The sequence below is a fragment of the Oncorhynchus masou genome, chromosome 3 (assembly GCF_036934945.1).
Source record: "Oncorhynchus masou masou isolate Uvic2021 chromosome 3, UVic_Omas_1.1, whole genome shotgun sequence".
In the NCBI taxonomy this organism is placed as follows: domain Eukaryota; kingdom Metazoa; phylum Chordata; class Actinopteri; order Salmoniformes; family Salmonidae; genus Oncorhynchus; species Oncorhynchus masou.
In genome coordinates, this window is record NC_088214.1 from 33,866,181 (window position 1) to 33,887,496 (window position 21,316).

At 42.8% G+C, this 21,316-nt stretch overlaps 1 protein-coding gene across 2 annotated transcripts in view; it reads right to left on the reverse strand.

Moving 5' to 3' along the window:
• Nucleotides 1-21,316, reverse strand: part of LOC135514912 (ephrin type-B receptor 1-like) — a 334,601-nt gene that overhangs the window by 223,467 nt on the left and 89,818 nt on the right. For both annotated transcript variants that reach the window (XM_064938642.1, XM_064938635.1), the window contains exon 2: nt 17,086-17,150. In XM_064938642.1, the coding sequence (XP_064794714.1) occupies nt 17,086-17,150 (65 nt within the window). The remainder of the gene's footprint in view (nt 1-17,085; nt 17,151-21,316) is intronic.

The following is a 21,316-nucleotide window of genomic DNA, read 5'->3' on the forward strand; positions in this document are numbered from 1 at the left end:
TCCACGACAGAACTCAGGAAAAAATTAGCTCCAACTGGGAAAATATGTTTTGAACGGTCATCCAACTCGGCTTACAACTCGACTTGCAAGTCAGGAACTCGGGCCTCTTTCTAGAGCTACGACCTGAAGATCACTGACGTCATCATGATTCAACTTTGCTTTTTCACAATTCCCAGTCGTCTTGAAAGCCCCATAAATCCAGAGAATGACAGACTTTGATGACACAGTTTGATTACAAAATTTGCCCGCTCCACCTTCCTGTTCAAATGAGCACAGCGCAACACAGTGAGTCCAAAAATGTATTGTATGCTGCTGCATAAATGATGTAATATGCCAGGGAGATATGTATACTGTAGCTAAGAAAGTAATACTAAGTGAATGTTGTGTAGTAAGCTGTTAGTAGCCCATGTGCCCCACCCTGATAATTTGGTCTATTTTCCCCTCATAATTTAGCCTACTGTTCTGACTTGGTGGTGCACATGTAGCCTATTACCTGTTTTAGAGAAATGTAATCATCGAATATTGTAAGAGCTTTCATTGCCTGCTTATATGCCCCCTTTATTTATCCACGGTTCTGATTTGATGTACAGAGTAAGAACGGGGCATGTTCTGAATACTGAATGCTGTACATTTCAAAAGTGCTGAACAAATTGTTATATTGACTACGTCCATCCTAGCTCGCTCATTAGTGTCTTAATCCAAATTACGGATTGCCTCTTATCCGATTTTCGTCCCCTATTTGCCATAGTTTGTACGTCTCAATAGTCATTAGAAACCACATTTGTTTAAGCAAGTCAGCTCTATCAGCTATGTTTTTTAAAGGCAGTAAATGAGGCTGAATTAACTGTTTTCCTGCGAGACTAAGCTCTGCTGATAGCCAGGTGTAGCAGTGGTAAGGTGTTGGGACTGCTGTTGGGACTCTGCTGTTGGGACAACAGTTTGTGGGCACCGTTTGTCACCGTTATAGTTTAGCATTTTGTGTTGTTTAATTTAGTGTTTAGTGATGTATTGTTTAGTGATTGGCATGCAACCCCCCCACCCAGATTTACATGCTAAAATCTCCACCTCCCTCATCACTTCATTTCACTCTTTTTGTCCTTCATGCCCTGCCAAAACCCACCTATGCTCCGTGCGTGCGTGCGTGCGTGTGTGTGTGTGTGTGTGTGTGTGAATAATGGAAGTGTGTGTCTGGCCAGCAGATGGTCAGATGGTCAGCCAGGCTGTCTCCTATTTAAGACATGCGGAGAGCACATCAACGCCTGACGGGGACAGCCATCAATTTGACCAGCCTGATCATATCTCACACACACACACAAACACACACACACACACACACCATGAGACATCCATTAACTCATCCCTACCTACCCTCTCACACCTGTCATCGGCCAGGACACAGACTTTCACTTCCATTTCCCTTAATCTTCCTTTTTATTCCACCCAATTTCACCTTCTCCCACCCCATCTCCACCCACCTCACCCCCTTTTCCCCACACTACTCCATCCTTCTTCCTATCCCAACCACTGCCTTTCCTCTACTCCTTTTTGTATCCCAACCCCTACCCCTCTGGGTTACAGTGTGTCTACAGTGACTTGCAAAAGTATTCATCCCCCTTGGCGTTTTTCCTATTTTGTTGCAATTACAACCTGTAATTTAAATAGATTTTATGTCATGGGCATACACAAAAAAGTCCAAATTGGTGAAGTGAAATGAAAAAAATATTTTAAAAATGAAAAATGGAAAAGTGGCATATGCATGTGTACAGTTGAAGTCAGAGGTTTACATACACCTTAGCCAACTAAATGTAAACCCAGTTTTTCACAATTCCTGACATTTATTCCTAGTAACAAATCTCTGTCTTAGGTCAGTTAAGATCACCACTTTATTTTAAGAATGTGAAAAGTCAGAATAATAGTAGAGAGAATGATTTATTTCAGCTTTTATTTCTTTCATCACATTCCCAGTGGGTCAGAAATTTACATAAACTCAATTAGTATTTGGTAGCATTGCCTTTCAATTGTTTAATTGTTTAACTTGGGTCAAATGTTTCGGATAGCCTTCCACAAGCTTCCCACAACAAGTTGGGTGAATTTTGTCCCATTCCTCCTGACAGAGCTGGTGTAACTGAGTCAGGTATATAGGCCTCCTTGCTCGCACACACTTTTCCAGTTCTGTCCACAAATGTTCTATTGGATTGAGGTCAGGGCTTTGTGATGGCCACTCCAATACGTTGACATTGTTGTCCTTAAGCCATTTTGCCACAACTTTGGAAGTATGCTTGGGGTCATTGTCCATTTGGAAGACCCATTTGCGAACAAGCTTTAACTTCCTGACTGATATCATCAATGTTGCATCAATATAGCCACATAATTCTGCATCATGATCATCTATTTTGTGAAGTGCAAAAAAGTAAAAAATTACTTGTGCCATGCACAAAGTAGATGTCCTGACCGACTTGTCAAAACTATAGTTTGTTAACCTCTTGAAACCAGGGGGCACTTTTTATTTTTGGAAAAATAACGTTCCCAAAGTAAACGGCCTATTTCTCAGGACCAGATGCTAGAATATGCATATAATTGACAGCTTAGGATAGAAAACACTCTAAAGTTTCCAAAACTGTCAAAATACTGTCTATGAGTATAACAGAACTGATATTGCAGGCGAAACCCTGAGGAAAATCCAATCAGTGCCTCTTATTTTGAAACCATTGTTTTCCTATGCATCCCTATTTTGCCATTGAAATGTATATCAACGAGATTCCCTTTTCTACGTATTCCCTAAGGTGTCTACAGCATTTGGACGTAGTTTCATGCCTTTATGTTGAAGAATGAGCGTAAACGACCACATTGCGTAAGTGGCCAGCTGAGGGTTCTCAGAGTGATTCTTGCGTAAAAGACAGAGGTAGTAATTTTTCCTCTCGATCCTACTGAAAGCCAATTGTCCCGGTTGATATATTATTGAATAGATATTTGAAAAACAACTTGAGGATTGATTATAAAAAAACGTTTGCCATCTTTCTGTTGATATTATGGATATAATTTTGATTTTTTTTTGCCGTTATCGTGACAGCTATTTCTGGTGGATTTCTCAACATAACGTGACCAACAAAGGTATTTTTTTGTATAAAAATCATCTTTAAGGAACAAAAGGAACATTTGCTGTCTAACTGGGAGTCTCGTGAGTGAAAACATCCGAAGATCATCAAGGTAAACGATTAATTTGATTGCTTTTCTGATTTTCGTGACCAAGTTTCCTGCTGCTAGCTGGACATAATGCTATGCTAGGCTATTGATAAACTTACACAAACACTTGTCTTGCTTTGGCTGTAAAGCATCATTTAAAAAATCTGAGATGACAGGGTGATTAACAAAAGGCTAAGCTTTGTTTCGCTATATTTCATTTGTGATTTCATGAATATGAATATTTTCTAGTAATATTTTTTGACCATTGCGCTATGCTAATTAGCATAGTTCTTCAAAGTGGTAGGCATGTTGTGTAAATTAAATGATATAACCCCCCCAAAAATCAATTTTAATTCCAGATTGTAAGGCAACAAAACAGGAAAAATGCCAAGAGGGGTGAATACTTTCGCAAGCCACTGTATATGGGAGCTAGGACCATAGAACTCTGCAGCAACCAAATTCCCCTTTCTGCCATAAATCTGAATCTCAGTCAGCACATAAATCAGCACCTACCTACACCCTACCCACTATCACTCTCCCCTAGCACCCTACCCTCAGCACCATACCCCCGCACCATACAGCATCCTCTCCCTTTCTCCCCCCCTACCCTACCCCTATTCCCTGCTACTCCTAACTCCCACAAGCCTGTGCGCCATCCCTGACCCGTGGAGTCACAACCGCTAACCCAGACTCTCATTCAAACACAGTCAACCGATGCACAGCCACACTTTTTTTCACTCTACACACACAATTGCCCTCTTTCCCTCTATATCTCCACTCGCTCAAGTCTCCCTTAATCCTACACGCCCCCCTTTGCCTCCCTCAACTGAAAGCCACCCCCTCCTCTTACTCCTTCCCCTCTCCTTGTCCAGCGCTCCTTTCCCCCACTCGGTCCACTCTAAAGGTTTCTCTAATCTCTCATTGCAAAAACGGAAAACCCTCCACTCCATCCCTCTCCTTTTCCTCTGTTTCTATTCTTGACATTTGTCCCACGCCCCCTTTCCTCCCTTCCTCTTCTCTTCTCCATCTGAGGCTGTTTTCTCCAGACTCCTATAGAACACAGTGGACACAGTGTGTGTCTGTCTGAGCCATTACCTTTCACGCCTGCTTGCCCCCGGTCTGCTGCATGGCTGAATGGCAGAGGTCAAAGGGCACTCTCCTCTGTGGGACACCATATTTAATTCATCATCACTGAGCAGCTGTGTGTGTGTGTGGGGGGGGGGGGTGCGTGTGCCTGCGTGCGAGGCAGACAGTGAGAGGGAGAGCAAGAAAGACTGAAAGAGGAGAGAGACAGAGAGAGAGAGAAAAGGAGTGAGAGAGAGAGACAAAAACAAAGGGAGAGGGAGAGGTAAACCATGTAAGTGTGTGTATGAGTCTTTACTGCTTTGAATAAGTGGTCGAATCACATCTGCTTGCCTTGTCTTCTACTTCTACTATATGAGCATATAACATATGCGTTTGAGTGTGTGTGTGTCTACATGTGGTCAACTGACATATCATGGTTTTGAAGTGCACTATATAGGGAATAGGGTGCCATTTAGGACATAGTCAGTATGTCCGGAGGAAGATGTAATCCACTCCAAACCTACTGTATTTATACAGACCATTATATCAATGTGATTTTACATACATCCTCCTTATCCTCTTACATCTATGGGGGTGCTATTTCATTTTTGGATGAAAAACGTTCCCGTTTTAAACAAGATATTTTGTCACAAAAAGATGCTCGACTATGCATATAATTGATAGCATTCGAAAGAAAACACTCTGACGTGTCCAGAAATACCAAGATATTCTCTGTGCGTGCCCTAGAACGTGAGCTTCAGGCAAAACCAAGATGAGATGGCATCCAGGAAATGACAAGGATTTTTGAGGCTCTGTTTTCCATTGTCTCCTTATATGGCTGTGAATGCGAGAGGAATGAGCCTGCCCTTTCTGTCGTTTCCCCAAGGTGTCTGCAGCATTGTGACGTATTTGTAGGCAGATCATTGGAAGATTGACCATAAGAGACCACATTTACCAGGTGTCCGCCCGGTGTCCTGCGCCGAAATTGGTGCGCAAAAGTCACCTGCCAATATTTTTCCATGGGATACAGAGAGGAAAGCAAGCTTCCACGAACTGCATATCAATGAAGAGATATGTGAAAAAAACACCTTGAGGATTGATTCCAAACAACGTTTGCCATGTTTCGGTCGATATTATTGTCAGGACCCGGTTACGAACCTGGGTCTCCGGAGTGAGAAACAGTTACTTAACCAACTGAGCCACGAATAGTCAGCAGAACCCAGAAGATGAGGCAGACACAGCAGTACTTAAGACGGTGTATTTAATAAAGTAAAAAGGAGAAGTCCTTCAATACAAAAAATGGCAAATCCAAAAGGTGGTAGGAATAGCACAAAAAAGCCTCAAGAGATACTCAAAAACAAAAACAGAATTCCACAAGAGCATCCACCGGAATCGACAAGAATACACAGAACACTAGGGCTGGGTGCTAACATACAAACACAGAGCACAGAACTGAGGGAAACTAAGGGTTTAAATACAATCAGGGGAAAACGAGGCTCAGGTGCAAATAATAATGGGGAACAAGGGAAAAAACATAAGGTCAAAAAGCACAATGGGGGCATCTAGTGACCAAAACCCGGAACAACCCTGGCCAAATCCTGACAATTATGTAATTAATCCGGAAAAAGTTTTACGTTGTAGGTGACTGAATTTTCGGTTCGTTTCGGTAGCCAGACGCAATGTAGAAAACGGAACGATTTCTCCTACACACAGACGCTTTCAGGAAAAACTGCGCATTTGGTATGTAACTGAGAGTCTCCTCATTGAAAACATCAGAAGCTCTTCAAAGGTAAATGATTTTATTTATTTGGTTATCTGGTTTGTGAAAATGTTGCGTTCTAAATGCTACTCAAAATGCTATGCTAGCTTTGCATACTCTTACACAAATCAGTCAATTTCTATGGATCAAAAGCATATTTTGAAAATCTGAGATGACAGTGTTGTTAAGAAAAGGCTAAGCTTGAGAGCAGACGCATTATTTTCATTTTATTTGCGATTTTCAGAAATCGTTAACGTTGCGTTATGCTAATGAGCCTGAGGCTTTAGTCACAAACCCGGATCCGGGATGGGGAGTTTCAAGAAGTTATATAACATTTTATCCAATGTCTATATGTCTAGTTTATCATTTGCTTTGTTATACTGTATACACTTTCATGCCATTTCTGCTCATCGTATAAGGCACTCAAGCATGTTTTTGACAGAGATCCTATAACAAAATGCTGCAGTTTTAAGCCTTGGGCTGTTACCGTATATAAATACCCCCTAACGTCTGCAATCGACTCTGTTTGACATCGCTATGACCTCTCACCCTCTGTAAATGCGTGCGTGGTGATCTAGCCTCATCCTTCAACGTATCTCTCAGACATATCATTGCCTTGGGCAGATCCCCCGGGCGCTATAAACACACAGATAGAGCAAGGGTGCTGTGTTCCTCTGTTAACTTCCACTAGTGAGACCGCATTCTCCCTGCAGCAAGGCTCAATCCCTGAACCCTTACAGCGAGAACAGCTTAAAAACAACTCTGAGAAGAGACAAGAGACAATAACTCCTTGGTACTTAGCCTTGCTTTACTGAACAAGCCTCAATGAAATAGAAATAGAACTACTCAAGTCTTTACTATAAGAATCTGGGTCAAAACCACTAGCTGTGTCTTCACACTTTCCTGCAAGAATCTTACAAACAAAGAACCCTGACTGTCTTCAAATATCAACAACCCTGCAGGTATATGTTGCCCTTAAACCTAGATCTACTATCAGCTTACCTTCCTCAGATGCTAGTTTTAACCATTAGGGAAAAAAACAGAAAACTGACCTTGGATCAGCGACCAGGGACAACTCCTACTCTACTTCATGCAGTACCCACTATCCTACAGAATAAAAACAGCATTTCATTGCGCTGAGTGAATGTGTAGATGGAGCTAGATTCTTGAGTAGATGCAGTAGAGTGTGTGTGCGTGTGAGTGTGAGTGTGAGTGTGAGTGTGAGTGTGAGTGTGTGTGTGTGTGTGTGTGTGTGTGTGTGTGTTGTAGCTCACTAGGGTGCGAGAGCTCCACTCAATGTAGTACTGAGGCTGTGAGATTTTGAGGCTCCTCAACCTGTAGTAAAGGCTCTCATTTTTCTTTTACTTTTAGGGAACTGTCCCTTTTAATTGCACTTTTTGTTTGACTCTCTGTTTAACTGCAGGCACCTCTGGGCAATAGAGATGTACAGAGAGAGCAACGTCTCATCAGTCCTCTATAGAGTCCCACAGTGGAAGTGTCATAATACCCATAAAACCTAGCAGTCAAACAGGGAAATGGTTCCAATTGTTTTCCCGTAATGCTGTAATCAAGTGGTTGTAATCTTGGATTGAGCAAACCTTCCCATACAATTCTGATAACTCCATGATAGACATAACTCTACTATTTCCATTTACAATATAATTAAAAAACAAAATACCCTCTTCAAACATCTTTTCCATAGTGTGGCACATCATTTAATTGTCAGCCATTTTTTCTGTTACTGCAAGTTAGTGCTAGTTTGACCACCAGAGGGCATCTTTGAGAATCATTTGATAGTCTTCCATTTTGGTATTACCAGAGACAGGGAGGGCACTCGGGAGACAGGGGTTCAATTCCCCGACAGGGAGGAATGAGTATGCCGTTCTTGTAAATAAGAGATTGTTCTTAACTGATTCCATATGTGTTATTTCAATGTGGGGATCTCGTGTGGTAATAACTACAGTACATGTATATATCCTGTTGATGCTCTGGGGGCGCTATTTCATTTTTGGATGAAAAACGTTCCCGTTTTAAACAAGATATTTTGTCACAAAAAGATGCTCGACTATGCATATAATTGATAGCTTTCGAAAGAAAACACTCTGACGTGTCCAGAACTACCAAGATATTTTCTGTGCGTGCCCTAGAACGTGAGCTTCAGGCAAAACCAAGATGAGACGGCATCCAGGAAATGAGCAGGATTTTTGAGGCTCTGTTTTCCATTGTCTCCTTATATGGCTGTGAATGCGAGAGGAATGAGCCTGACCTTTCTGTCGTTTCCCCAAGGTGTCTGCAGCATTGTGACGTATTTGTAGGCAGATCATTGGAAGATTGACCATAAGAGACCACATTTACCAGGTGTCCGCCCGGTGTCCTGCGCCGAAATTGGTGCGCAAAAGGCAGCTGCCAGTATTTTTCCATGGGATACAGAGAGGAAAGCAAGCTTCCACGAACTGCATATCAATGAAGAGATATGTGAAAAAACACCTTGAGGATTGATTCCAAACAACGTTTGCCATGTTTCAGTCGATATTATGTAGTTAATTCGGAAAAAGTTTTACGTTGTAGGTGACTGAATTTTCGGTTCGTTTCGGTAGCCAGACGCAATGTAGAAAACGGAACGATTTCTCCTACACACAGACGCTTTCAGGAAAAACTGCGCATTTGGTATGTAACTGAGAGTCTCCTCATTGAAAACATCAGAAGCTCTTCAAAGGTAAATGATTTTATTTATTTGGGTATCTGGTTTTTGTGAAAATGTTGCGTGCTAAATGCTACTCAAAATGCTATGCTAGCTTTGCATACTCTTACACAAATTAGTCAATTTCTATGGTTCAAAAGCATATTTTGAAAATCTGAGATGACAGTGTTGTTAAGAAAAGGCTAAGCTTGAGAGCAGATGCATTATTTTCATTTTATTTGCGATTTTCAGAAATCGTTAACGTTGCGTTATGCTAATGAGCCTGAGGCTTTAGTCACGATCCCGGATCCGGGATGGGGAGTTCCAAGAGGATATAGGACTTGCATCCTTGGCACAATAAAGTTATTATATTCTACTCAATCCATAGGCTTCATTAATGCCATTTAGACTTGAAGAAGATACAACAACTATAATCGCTGAGGTTCACAGATAGGTTCTGAACTAATTTTCATTCCAAACATTTTAGGGTCCATTCACAGATCGGCTACATACTGTAGCTAGCTACACATCCATAGGCATACACAATAAGCAAGTAAATAGTGAGTTAGCTATGTTACTTCAGCTGCTTGCACGACAAAGCAAGTTTACACAATTGTACATTCAATTTGCAGTAAATGCTTTAGCTAGCTAGATTCTTTACATCCACTGTTTCCCAAGACGACAGCCTGGTTTGCTTGTTTTCTCAGGAGTCCCTAAAACATTAAACAACTTGAATTACAATGTTATACTTATGTCATTACACCAGCTAGCAAGCTGGCTAATGTTAGCTAGTCAGCTAACTTGCTCAATAGCGATTTTCGTAAATTAACTTTATGACAAAAAAATATGCACAATCGTTTGCCTCGACATTAACTTAACATATTCCTCTCAATTGTACATGTTTTGCTTGACTCGTTATGATGTTATAATTACTTACATTTGCTTTTGTCAGCCATCTTTGCTGAAGAAAGTCACCAGGGATGGGTGGATCGTGTCAAATTCGTCATTGGAACCACTTGATATGATTGGTCATATAAAAGCCTTGGGACCCAAAATGCATAATTAGTGCTCTAACTCCCCCAGGTGGTGGTCTGGAGCAATGAAACAGTGACGCTGGGTACCTCTAAGTCCCACGGTGTGAGCTTCGCAATTTTTAAAGGAGGAACCACTGTACAATGTTGTTTACATTTTTAGCACATTTGGAAATAATTTGGATGACAGTTTGAGGGAAATAAATGACAGTTAAACCTCTCTAAACAGAAACCTCAGGTCTCTCTTCCTTGTCCTCCTACCTCATTCAGTGCATTCAGAATAGGCAACCTGCCTGAACACTACCCTACAGTAAGATACAATGTGTTTGACACAGATTCCTTGCTAGAACTGTACATGCTCCAGGCGGAACATTTAAGACCTTTCAATGTCTGTAAATGTGGCTCAAGACTGATGACAAAAGTTGCTGAAGGAACTATGTACCATAGCAAAAGTCCATGTCTCTGTCATATTCTGTCACAGTGGTATGTTTACAGTCAGCAGGGAGGTAAAACTATCACGTTACCAGGTCGGAAATGTTTCATTTGCCTTCGTCAGTGAGAAGGGGTTTTGTATTACTGTGTCTTTTTAAAGGTGCAAAATGCAGGAATCGCTCCACCATTTCCTGACTGCTAACATTCTAATAGTTTGTCTAATTTCAGTTTGTGACAGAACAAACACTCAGAGTGTAGATAATCATTGTACCATCTAAAACGCTGTGAAATATATTTTCAATATACAAAAATATTGTAAACTCAGTTAAAAAAGAAATCCTCTCACTGTCAATTTTGTTTTCAGCAAACTTAACATGTGTAAATATTTGTATGAACATAACAAGATTCAACAACTGAGACACAAACTGAACCAGTTCCACAGACATGTCACTAACAGAAATGGAATAATGTGCCCATGAACAAAGGGGGGTAAAAATGAAAAGTAACAGTCAGTATCTGGTGTGGCTACCAGATGCATTAAGTACTGCAGTGCATCTCATCCTCATGGACTGCACCAGATTTGCCATTTCTTGCTGTGAGATGTTACCCCACTCTTCCACCAAGGCACATGCAAGATCCCAGACATTTCTGGGGGGGAATGGCCCTAGCCCTCACCCTACAATCTAACAGGTCCCAGACGTGCTCAATGGGATTGAGATTCGGGCTCTTCGCTAGCCATGGAAGAACACAGACATTCCTGTCTTGCAGGAAATCACGCACAGAACGAGCAGAATGGCTGGTGCCATTGTCATGCTGGAGGGTCCTTTCAAGGTGAGCCTGCAGGAAGGGTACCACATGAGGGAAGAGGATGTCTTCCCTGTAAAACACAGCGTTGCCTGCAATGACGACAAGCTTAGTCCAATGATGCTATGACACACCGCCCCAGACCATGACGGACCCTCCACCTCCAAATTGATCTTGCTCCAGAATAAGGCTTCGGTGTAACGCTCATTCCTTCGACGATAAATGCAAATCCGCCCCTGGTGAGATAAATCCGCAACTCGTCAGTGAAGAGCACTTCTTTGCCAGTCCTGTCTGGTCCAGTGACGGTGGGTTTGTGCCCATAGGCGACATTGTTGCCGGTGATGCCATACAACAGGCCTACAAGCCCTCAGTCCAGCCTCTCACAGCCTATTGCGGACAGTCAGAGAACTGATGGAGGGATTGTGCGTTCCTGGTGTAACTCGGGCAGTTGTTGTTGCCATCCTGTACCTGTCCCACAGGTGTGATGTTCAGATGTACAGCTCCTGTGCAGGTGTTGTTACACGTGGTCTGCCACTGCAAGGACGATCAGCTGTCCGTCCTGTCTCCCTGTAGCGCTGTCTTAGTGTCACGAATCACTTAGGCGTCTCACAGTACGGACATTGCAATTTTCATCTGCAGTGCTCATGCTTCCTTGCAGCATGCCTAAGGCACGTTCATGCAGATGAGCAGGGACCCTGGGCATCTTTCTTTTGTAGAAAAGCCTCTTTAGTGTCCAAAGTTTTCATAACTGTGACCTTAATTGCCTACCATCTGTAAACTATTAGTGTCTTATTGACCGTTCCACAGGTGCATGTTCATTAATTGTTTATTGTTCATTGAACAAGCATGGGAAACGGTGTATAAACCCTTTACAATCAAGATCTTTGAGTTTTATGAACTATCTTTAAAAGGTGGTCCTGAAAAAGGGACGTTTCTTTTTTTGCTGAGTTTATTTTTAACCGAAAGTCAAATATGCAAAAACAAAACTTAAGAACAGGAAGCATAGAAATATCACAAATAGAACAGATCTACCACTTACTTGACTTGCTTTCAATGATTTATGACTCACATTTCTGTGAATTTGGTCACGTTTCCCCAAAAGTTACATTTGTAGCTTTAAGTTAACCTCTAGCATCGAGCAATCCCGTGTTTCCGGGAGCGTAATCATAGCCTCAAACTCATTAGCATAACGCAACGTTAACTATTCATGAAAATCGCAAATGAAATGAAAGAAATATATTCAATCACAAGCTTAGCCTTTTGTTAACAACACTGTCATCTCAGATTTTCAAAATATGCTTTTCGACCATCGCTACACAAGCATTTGTGTAAGAGGTATTGATAGCTAGCATAGCATTAGCCTCGCATTCAGCAGGCAACATTTTCAAAAAAACAAGAAAAGCATTCAAATAAAATCATTTACCTTTGAAGAACTTCAGATGTTTTCAATGAGGAGACTCTCAGTTAGATAGCAAATGTTCAGTTTTTCCAAAAATATTTTTTTGTGTAGGAGAAATCGCTCCGTTTTGTTCATCACGTTTGGCTAAGAAAAAACCCCGAAAATTCAGTCATTACAACGCCTAACTTTTTTCCAAATTAACTCCATAATATCGACAGAAACATGGCAAACGTTGTTTAGAATCAATCCTCAAGGTGTTTTTCACATATCTATTCGATGATAAATAATTTGTGGCAGTTGCCTTTCTCCTCTGAACCAAATGGAAAAGTGCACGCAGCTGGAGATTGCGCAATCATTTCGACGGAGGACACCAAGCGGACACCTGGTAAATGTAGTCTCTTATGGTCAATCTTCCAATGATATGCCTACAAATACGTCACAATGCTGCAGACACCTTGGGGAAACGACAGAAAGTGTAGGCTCATTCCTGGCGCATTCACAGCCATATAAGGAGACATTGGAACACAGCGCCTTCAGAATCTGGGCCATTTCATGTTTGAAATTTCATCTTGGTTTCGCCTGTAGCATAAGTTCTGTGGCACTCACAGATAATATCTTTGCAGTTTTGGAAACGTCAGAGTGTTTTCTTTCCAAAGCTGTCAATTATATGCATAGTCGAGCATCTTTTCGTGACAAAATATCTTGTTTAAAACGGAAACGTTTTTTTATCCAAAAATTAAAAGAGCGCGCCCTATATCGAAGAAGTTATTGAGTAGTTTGTATGAATAAGGTGCCCAGAGTAAACTGCCTGCTACTCTGTCCCAGATGCTATTATATGCATATTTTTAGAAGGATTGGATAGAAAACACTCTGAAGTTTCTAAAACTCTTTGAATGATGTCTGTGAGTATAACATAACTCATATGGCAGGCGAAAACCTGAGAAAAATCCAAAAAGGAAGTGGGAAATCTGAGGTTTGTAGTTTTTCAACTCTTTTCCATTCCAATATACAGAGTAAATGGGGTCATATTGCACTTCCTAATGCTTCCACTAGATGTCAACAGTCTTTAGAACTTTGTTTGAGGCTTCTACTGTGAAGTGGGAGCGAATGAGAGCTGATTGAGCCAGAGTGCCATAGGCTCTGAGGCGCGGTCATGAGAGACTTAGCTCTCGTTCCATTGCTTTTCTACAGACATAGGAATTCTATGGTTGGAACATTATTGAACATTTATTATAAAAACATCCTAAAGATTGATTACATACTCCGTTTGACAAGTTTCACGGGCGGTAATATAACTTTTTGAACTTTTCGTCCGACGTTCAACTGGACCTGAACGCGCGCTAACAAAAGAAGCTATTTGGACATAAATGATTAACTTTATCGAACAAATCAAACATTTATCGTGGAACTTGAATTCCTTGGGTGCATTCTGATGAAGATCATCAAAGGTAAGTGAATATTTATAATGCTATTTCTGACTAATGTTGACTACAAAATATGGCAGATATCTTTTTGGCTGCTTTGTTGTCTGAACGCTGTACTCAGATTATTACTTGGTTTGCTTTTTCCGTAAAGTTTGGGAAATCTGACACAGCGGTTACATTAAGGAGCAGGTTATCTCTAATTCCATGTATTACACTTGTATTTTCATCAAAACTTATGATGGGTATTTCTGTGAATTGATGTGTCTCTCTGCACAATCACCGCATGTTTTAGAACTACTGAACATAACATGCCAATGTAAAATGAGATTTCTTGATTTAAATATGCACTTCATCGAACAAAACATACATGTATTGTGTAACGAAGTCCTATGAGTGTCATCTGATGAAGATCATCAAAGGTTAGTGATTAATTCTATCTCTATTTCTGCTTTTTGTGACTCTTCTCTTTGGCTGGAAAAATGGCTGTGTTTTTCTGTGAGTTGGTGGTGTCCTAACATAATCATTTGTGATGCTTTCACTGTGAAGCATTTTTGAAATCAGACACTGTGGCTGGATTAACGAGAATTTTATCTTTAAAAATGGTGTCAAATGCTTGTATGCTTGAGGAATTTTAATTAAGAGATTTTTGTTGTTTGAATTTGGCGCCCTCACTTTCACTGGCTGTTGGCGAGGTGGGACGCTACCGTCCCACATATCCCAGAGAGGTTTTAACAACAGTATTTATTTTGAAGAACCGTCATCGTGTTCTTTCTGGAAATAAAATGATGAAATTAAATGGGGAATGGAGAATGCTGACCACCTCCATTATAAAAACTGTACAACAGAATGAGACTAATACAAACATCCCTTCTTTTGAATCCTTTCCGTCCCCTGTGTCTTGTGTGCATGCTGAGGACTATGGTTGGTGAGAGGTGGCTCGGCCAAGGCCCAACCAATGCCAGGCAGTATTAACCACATTCTCTCTGATACACTGTTACCCATCAGACATTCTGTTAGTCCCCACACCCTGTAGAGCTCTCATCTAAGACACACACACACACACACACACACACCCTCAGACCAGCTCTGCCCTCGGCTCAGCTGCGGGACTACATCATGGCCTATTCTTAGCAGGCCACTCGCTCATTCAGGAGGACAAAAGCAGCATTTAGCCACTTACCATCCATCGTGCTATCAGAATGAGTCAGTGTGTGTGTGTGCGTGTGTCAGCCTGAAGCATGTCCCATGATTCTCTGTGGTGCTCTTTGTGGCGTGAAACTCCTTGGATGTGTCTGTAAAACGCTTCATAAAATGCCAAAGAGCCTGTACATGTTAGACACAGCTGCTGGTTGTTTTACCCAACATAGCTGCTGCATGATTCACTGTGCTACGGTCTGGGAGGTACTAGTACGCTAGGAAAGGAACAAGTGTGGCATTTCCGTTCATGCAGAAAAAGGATGTAGCCGGAAACCCACAAGAATCAAAATCTGTTAAATCCGACCCAATCTAGTGTTTTCCACAGGCACATGGAGTAGCCAGCCAAATAGAAAAAGTAGCCAGCCAGGATCCCCCAAGCCATATGATAAAAAAAATGCTTGTTTAACAATTGACCCACAGATTTCTTCTTAAATAATCCTGCAGGTCTGCTGACTTCAAGCTTCCTTTTAAGGGGCATTATCTCAGCAATCTGCAATTCTTTCTTTAAGCCAGTTAAGAACAAATTCTTATTTACAATGACGGCCTATTCCGGCCATGCCCTAACCAGGACAGTACTGGGCCAATGGTGTGCCTCTCTATGGGACTCCCAATCACCGCTGGTTGTGATACAGCCTGGAATCGAAACATGTCTGTAGTGACACTTATTGCACCAAGATGCAGAGCCTTAGACCGCTGCGCCACTCGGGAGCCAAGATTAAAGCAGGCGTTAATCAAGTGCTTTGCTACGCAGAAAGCAGCAGTTCCATTGTCAACACTTTGATTCAATCACTAGACGTACATCAACATCTTTGATAACACCGTATAAGTATCATTAGCTTTTAAAACAATTCAATCCATTTTCTTGTATCATATTTTGGACCAGAGTGAGGCGCTCTCTCCACTAGTCTACCTACTGTTCGATGGACTTCATATCAAAAACACAAATGAGAACTTTAGTTTACTTGTCCCGAAGCAATACTATGGATACATAACTAGGTTGTATGAGTTCTGAATGGTAAGGACATATGAGACTGACTTTATTCAGTCAGTTCAACACCTTTTCTAAACTAGTCAAGCTTGCCGTTCGTCAGTCGAATCACAGTAAGCCTGTGCGCCAGCATTTCGTGGCTGCAGATGAAACACGCAAAATAAAATAAATGAATGTGCCAGAAAACAGGCGAAGTGGATTTCGACTCACCGTTACCATAAATGGAACGTGCAAATTGACGCACACAGATGACGTAGGAGCATCATGCTCCCCTCCCCCCGCGTGAAGAAATGTGACTGCAACCACAGCGTACACAACACACACACCCAGGTACCGGGAGCCCTGTCATCGCTCACTTTGTGACTGACAGGCACCTAGACTATCAATAGATCACTAGAAGATGCATAGCGGGAGAGGGCTCGGCTGACTTATTTTTTTATGACTAGGCAAATTGTTTTTAAAAAAGTAGCCCAGTTAATTTAAGTGGAAAAAGTACCTGACTGAAAATGTGTATGTAACCGGCTGTATAGCCAACAGCCGGTGCTAGTGACCTTGCTCCTCTTTAGCCCGCTTCCTCCCCTGGATAACTGTATCATTACACTGAAGCATTACTGTAGCATTATAGCTGTCTTATCCCCTATAGCCTCTATTGAAGTGATCTGGGCTGGCTTTCACTGGCTTAAGTGGACCCATTATGTAATTAAGTCATTACGAGCGGGGATGGGATGGGGATTTTTTTTTTTTTACTGCAATAGGGATCACACTACTCTTCTACGCTGCTGTAGTTCTATGGCATGGCTGTCTGTCTGTCTGGGGAAAGGCAGTATTGTACATGCTGGGGATGACATTGATCGACTCATTGGGCTACAGAGACAAAGGCCAATCAAAGGGTATTTGTACTGGGGTTATACAGTTCCTTGGCTTGCATTATCATATGGTATAACCATTTAGCCCTCCTCGAATGGTATTGCTAGCAATTTACACCTGAAGTGGTTGGGGAAACATTGAACCAGAGAAGATTGAAAAGTATCAACTTGGAGAGAAGGTAACCATGGACGGTACAGAAAAATCCCATAACTACTGTCCATGGTGCTGTCTGGAGTCCTATAAGGATGTTACTCACCCCAGACGCAGGGTAGGCCGTCCAGCCTAGCTCAGCCGTAGCCACCCGTGTGTCCATCAACGTTTCTGAGAGAGAGAGAGAGAGAGAGAGAGAGAGAGAGAGAGAGAGAGAGAGAGAGAGAGAGAGAGAAACCGGTTAGTCAGTTATAAAACAAAGTATGTTGTCGTACATTCTCACTCCTGTCCCATGGTTGAGGTTAAGCCATGAATGAGCAATTTGATGAGTTTTACTGCAGAAATGACCAGAGTTCTGTTCGAGAAAATAACACCTGATGACAGAAAGTAAATGGACCTGCTCGACTTATCCTCAATTTCCACTTCTCTTCTCTTTGGAAAAAGAGAGAAATAGAAAAAAAGAGTAGCATTGCTCTATTGGAGTGGAATGTTGAGGACCAGTAGATTCTAGCACTAGAGTGCTGAACATTATCTCACTGTGTGTGTGTGTGTGACTCTGTCTGTGTGCGTGTGTGTGCACACTGGGTGTGTGTGTGCACTGGGTGTGTATGCAGAGTGTGTGTGTGCTGAGTGTGTGCTGAGCCTGTGTGTGCGCGCGCGAGCGCGCGTCTGCTGAGTCTGTATGTGTGCTTAGTGTTTGTGTGCTGAGTGTGTGTGTGTCTGCGCCTGCGTGTGTGTGTGTTGAGTGCTGCGCTTTGTGCCATTGTTTACCCAGCGTGATTTCTCTCATCACTGTAGAGGGCTCTCCACAGCCAACCAGGCCATTTCCACTCACGTGCTTACTTAAGAAACACCATCAGAGCACCATCAGAGCACCATCAGAGCACTGACAGCCTGCTAGCCTGGCCAGAGGGAACACACTCTGGCCATAGTTCACTGCATATACTGGATAGAACACTGGTCACCCAGTGGTACTTTACTGCTGTGTTGGAACAATAGTGTGCAGGGTTCAAACAATAGTGTGCAGGGTTCAAAGACCAGGGTTTGTAACCACTGGTATAGAACAACCAAAAGGTGAAGAGAGACACACCCACTCACCTACTCACCACACGTCATTATGTCAGTTTGCATTTCTCCAAAACAAATGAATTGCCTACACCCACATCTGGCCTCAATGGCCATGTACTTGTAACGGCGTTCTTCGTTTGTCAAAAGAGAGTCGGACCGAAATGCAGCGTGGTGGTTACTCATGTCTTTAATGAAACAAATGACGATACATGAAATAACTTATAAATACAAAAACAACAAACGGAACGTGAAAAACCTATACAGCCTGTCTGGTGAACACTAACACAGAGACAGGAACAATCACCCACGAAATACAAAGTGAAACCCAGGCTACCTAAATACGGTTCCCAATCAGAGACAACGAGAATCACCTGACTCTGATTGAAAACCGCCTCAGGCAGCCAAGCCTATGCAACACCCCTACTCAGCCGCAATCCCAATAACTACAAAACCCCAATACCACAACACAATAAACCCATGTCACACCCTGGCCTGAACAAATATATAACGAAAACACAAAATACAATGACCAAGGCGTGACGGTACTCTTATAATCTCCACCAAAACGATGGGTATCCCCCTACCCCTCACTCTCCCCCTCTCCCCTCTCCCCCTCTCTCTCACCCTAACTCTCCCCGACACCCCGCAGACAAATAGACCTGGCACCAGTCCTGAGGCATTTGTCAGCCCGTGTTGATTCATATCTGCAGCGTTGGCACGCCGTCAGTGTCACTAAAAGCTGATATTGTTCCAGGCAAGAGAAGGCGTCTTGTAGGAAGTCACCCAAACAATAGTTTGCCATCTTAGTATATCTGGTGCCAACTGCCAAGGACCCGATTGTGTTTGTTGTCTGAAGAAATGAAAGTGGTGAGAATATACCAGGAAGATGTGAATTTCGGGAAGATGTGATTTCGGGAAGATGTGAATTTCGGGAAGATGTGAATTTCGGGAAGATGTGAATTTCGGGAAGATGTGATTTCGGGAAGATGTGATTTCGGGAAGATGTGATTTCGGGAAGATGTGAATTTCGGGAAGATGTGAATTTCGGGAAGATGTGATTTCGGGAAGATGTGATTTCGGGAAGATGTGATTTCGGGAAGATGTGAATTTCGGGAAGATGTGATTTCGGGAAGATGTGATATCGGGAAGATGTGAATTTCAGGAAGATGTGATTTCGGGGTTGATGTGATTTCGGGGTTGATGTGATTTCGGGGTTGATCTAGGGATGGAAACACATTAAACTGATCAGACTTATTTTAACTGACCTCAACCAATCCTAATACGATTCCTTAATATAAACCATATCTTATGGCACGTCTCTTAACTGATTGTGAAATACTGTTGGTGAGAAATGGTGAGAATAGCATAGTGCAGTTGATTGATGGGTGAGCAGAAGACAGTAGAGGGTGGTTTCAGTGCCAATCTCCTCTTCCCTGACAGAAACTGTCCACAGAGCACCAAACCAATTAGCCCTGGTGGTGATTCAGCTAAAGGTTTCTGCTGTGGTACTACTGTAGTGCACACACACACACACACACACACACACACACACGCACGCACACACGCACGCACGCACACACACACACACACACACACACACACACACACACACGCACACACACACACACGCACGCACACACACACACACGCGCGCACACGCGCACACACGCGCACACACGCGCACACACGCGCACACACGCGCGCACACACCAATCTCCCATGTTCTTTTGCGCTGACAGCCTTGTTCACACTGGGTTTCCATCAGGCAATTTCAATTTCTCCTCAGATAAAGCTTTGGTCTGTCACCACTGTCTGCTTGTTTTGTCTGTCTGTCTGCCTGCCTGTCTATCTGTCTGTCTGTCAAGACTGATGGAGCTTTACGCACCAGCCACCAGGCTCTGTCACGGGGCCTGCATCCATGGGCTTGCTCAGGGGAAATCACTGAGGCTTTAGTCAAACCCCAAGGAGATTGGAAAAGCCATTTCCTCATTCCTTTTGAAGAGGGAGAGGTTGGGAGTAGAGGGGGTAGTGAGGCAGGGAAAGGCAGGGATGGGAGAGGAAGGAGAGAGAAATGAGTGAGGAGGGGAGACTGAGGATTTGAAACGGAGGGAGGTAGGGCAGGGTGAGAGGTCGAAGGCCCCTGGGGGGGACCCATCGTGTCATGTGGCGAGCCCCCATTAGCAGAGTCTCAGTGTGACAGATGAGTGAATGAGGGATGCTACAAGGACATTAGAAGATGGGCTGGACTGAGGTCCCATGGGGTGAGGAGAGAGAGTGGGTCCTCCTTATGCCACAGCTCGGGCACCTGTCCACTGCTCATCCCTCTGTGGCTTGACAAAGGTGATCTAATAATGGAGAATATCGAATGGAAATGTTCAATGTCGCATGAAAGTGCTACAATGCACACTTGCTCGCTAACCATCCCAATGTAGCGAGACCGATGTCCCAGTTCTCGAACATGGCATCGCAGACTCCACTTCTTTTCCTTATGAGTGGATTGACGAATATTTCATCATAATTGTTTCCACATTGCTGTTACCAAGCTGTTGGGATATCCTAAAGGCTAAGATAGCTCCCCGTTCCCTGCCAGTGCCAACCCTGTCCCTGGCCCAGGTCCTTCCCCACTAGGCTAATTGTTTTAGTGCTATAAAAGCCCCATAAAACAATTTTGTCCTCTTTTCTTCCAGCGTAAAATCACCAGGCAATTAGACCTGACCACATCTAACCATGCCTCCCTGCTAACCATTCAGCCCTTAGCACCCAGGATCCCCCAGTGGAAGAAAATAGGACGCTCTTCTTGTCCTCCGCTTCGGAGGACAAGAAGCTCAATAGGGTTTCCCTGTGTTCTACATGTTGCCTCGTCAGTGTTACCTGCATCAGGGAGATACAATGAAAACAGCAGGTTTCTAAGCAATTCCGTCTGGAACAAACTGATAGACCTACGTTGGTGTTTTAGGTTGTTGGGTGTGTTGTATTTGTAAAGTATGCGAATCCTTATCAATCCATAGCACGAACAATAGAAAAGTATAGGCTTTAATGTATAAAGTCATTAAGCTGGCAGCAAGGCCAGAAGGCCATATTGAATGGGATGGATCAGAGAGGATTTGTTATAATAGAATGATTCAGGAATGGCTGGTCCTTTGCTCAATGTGTGTATCATTCATTACAGCCACCCACCACACCAATTAAAGTGAATCAGTTGGTTTGCTATAGTTCAGCCCAGTGCTCATCACTGCTCAGTATAACTGGGCCTTCTCGGGTGTGTACAG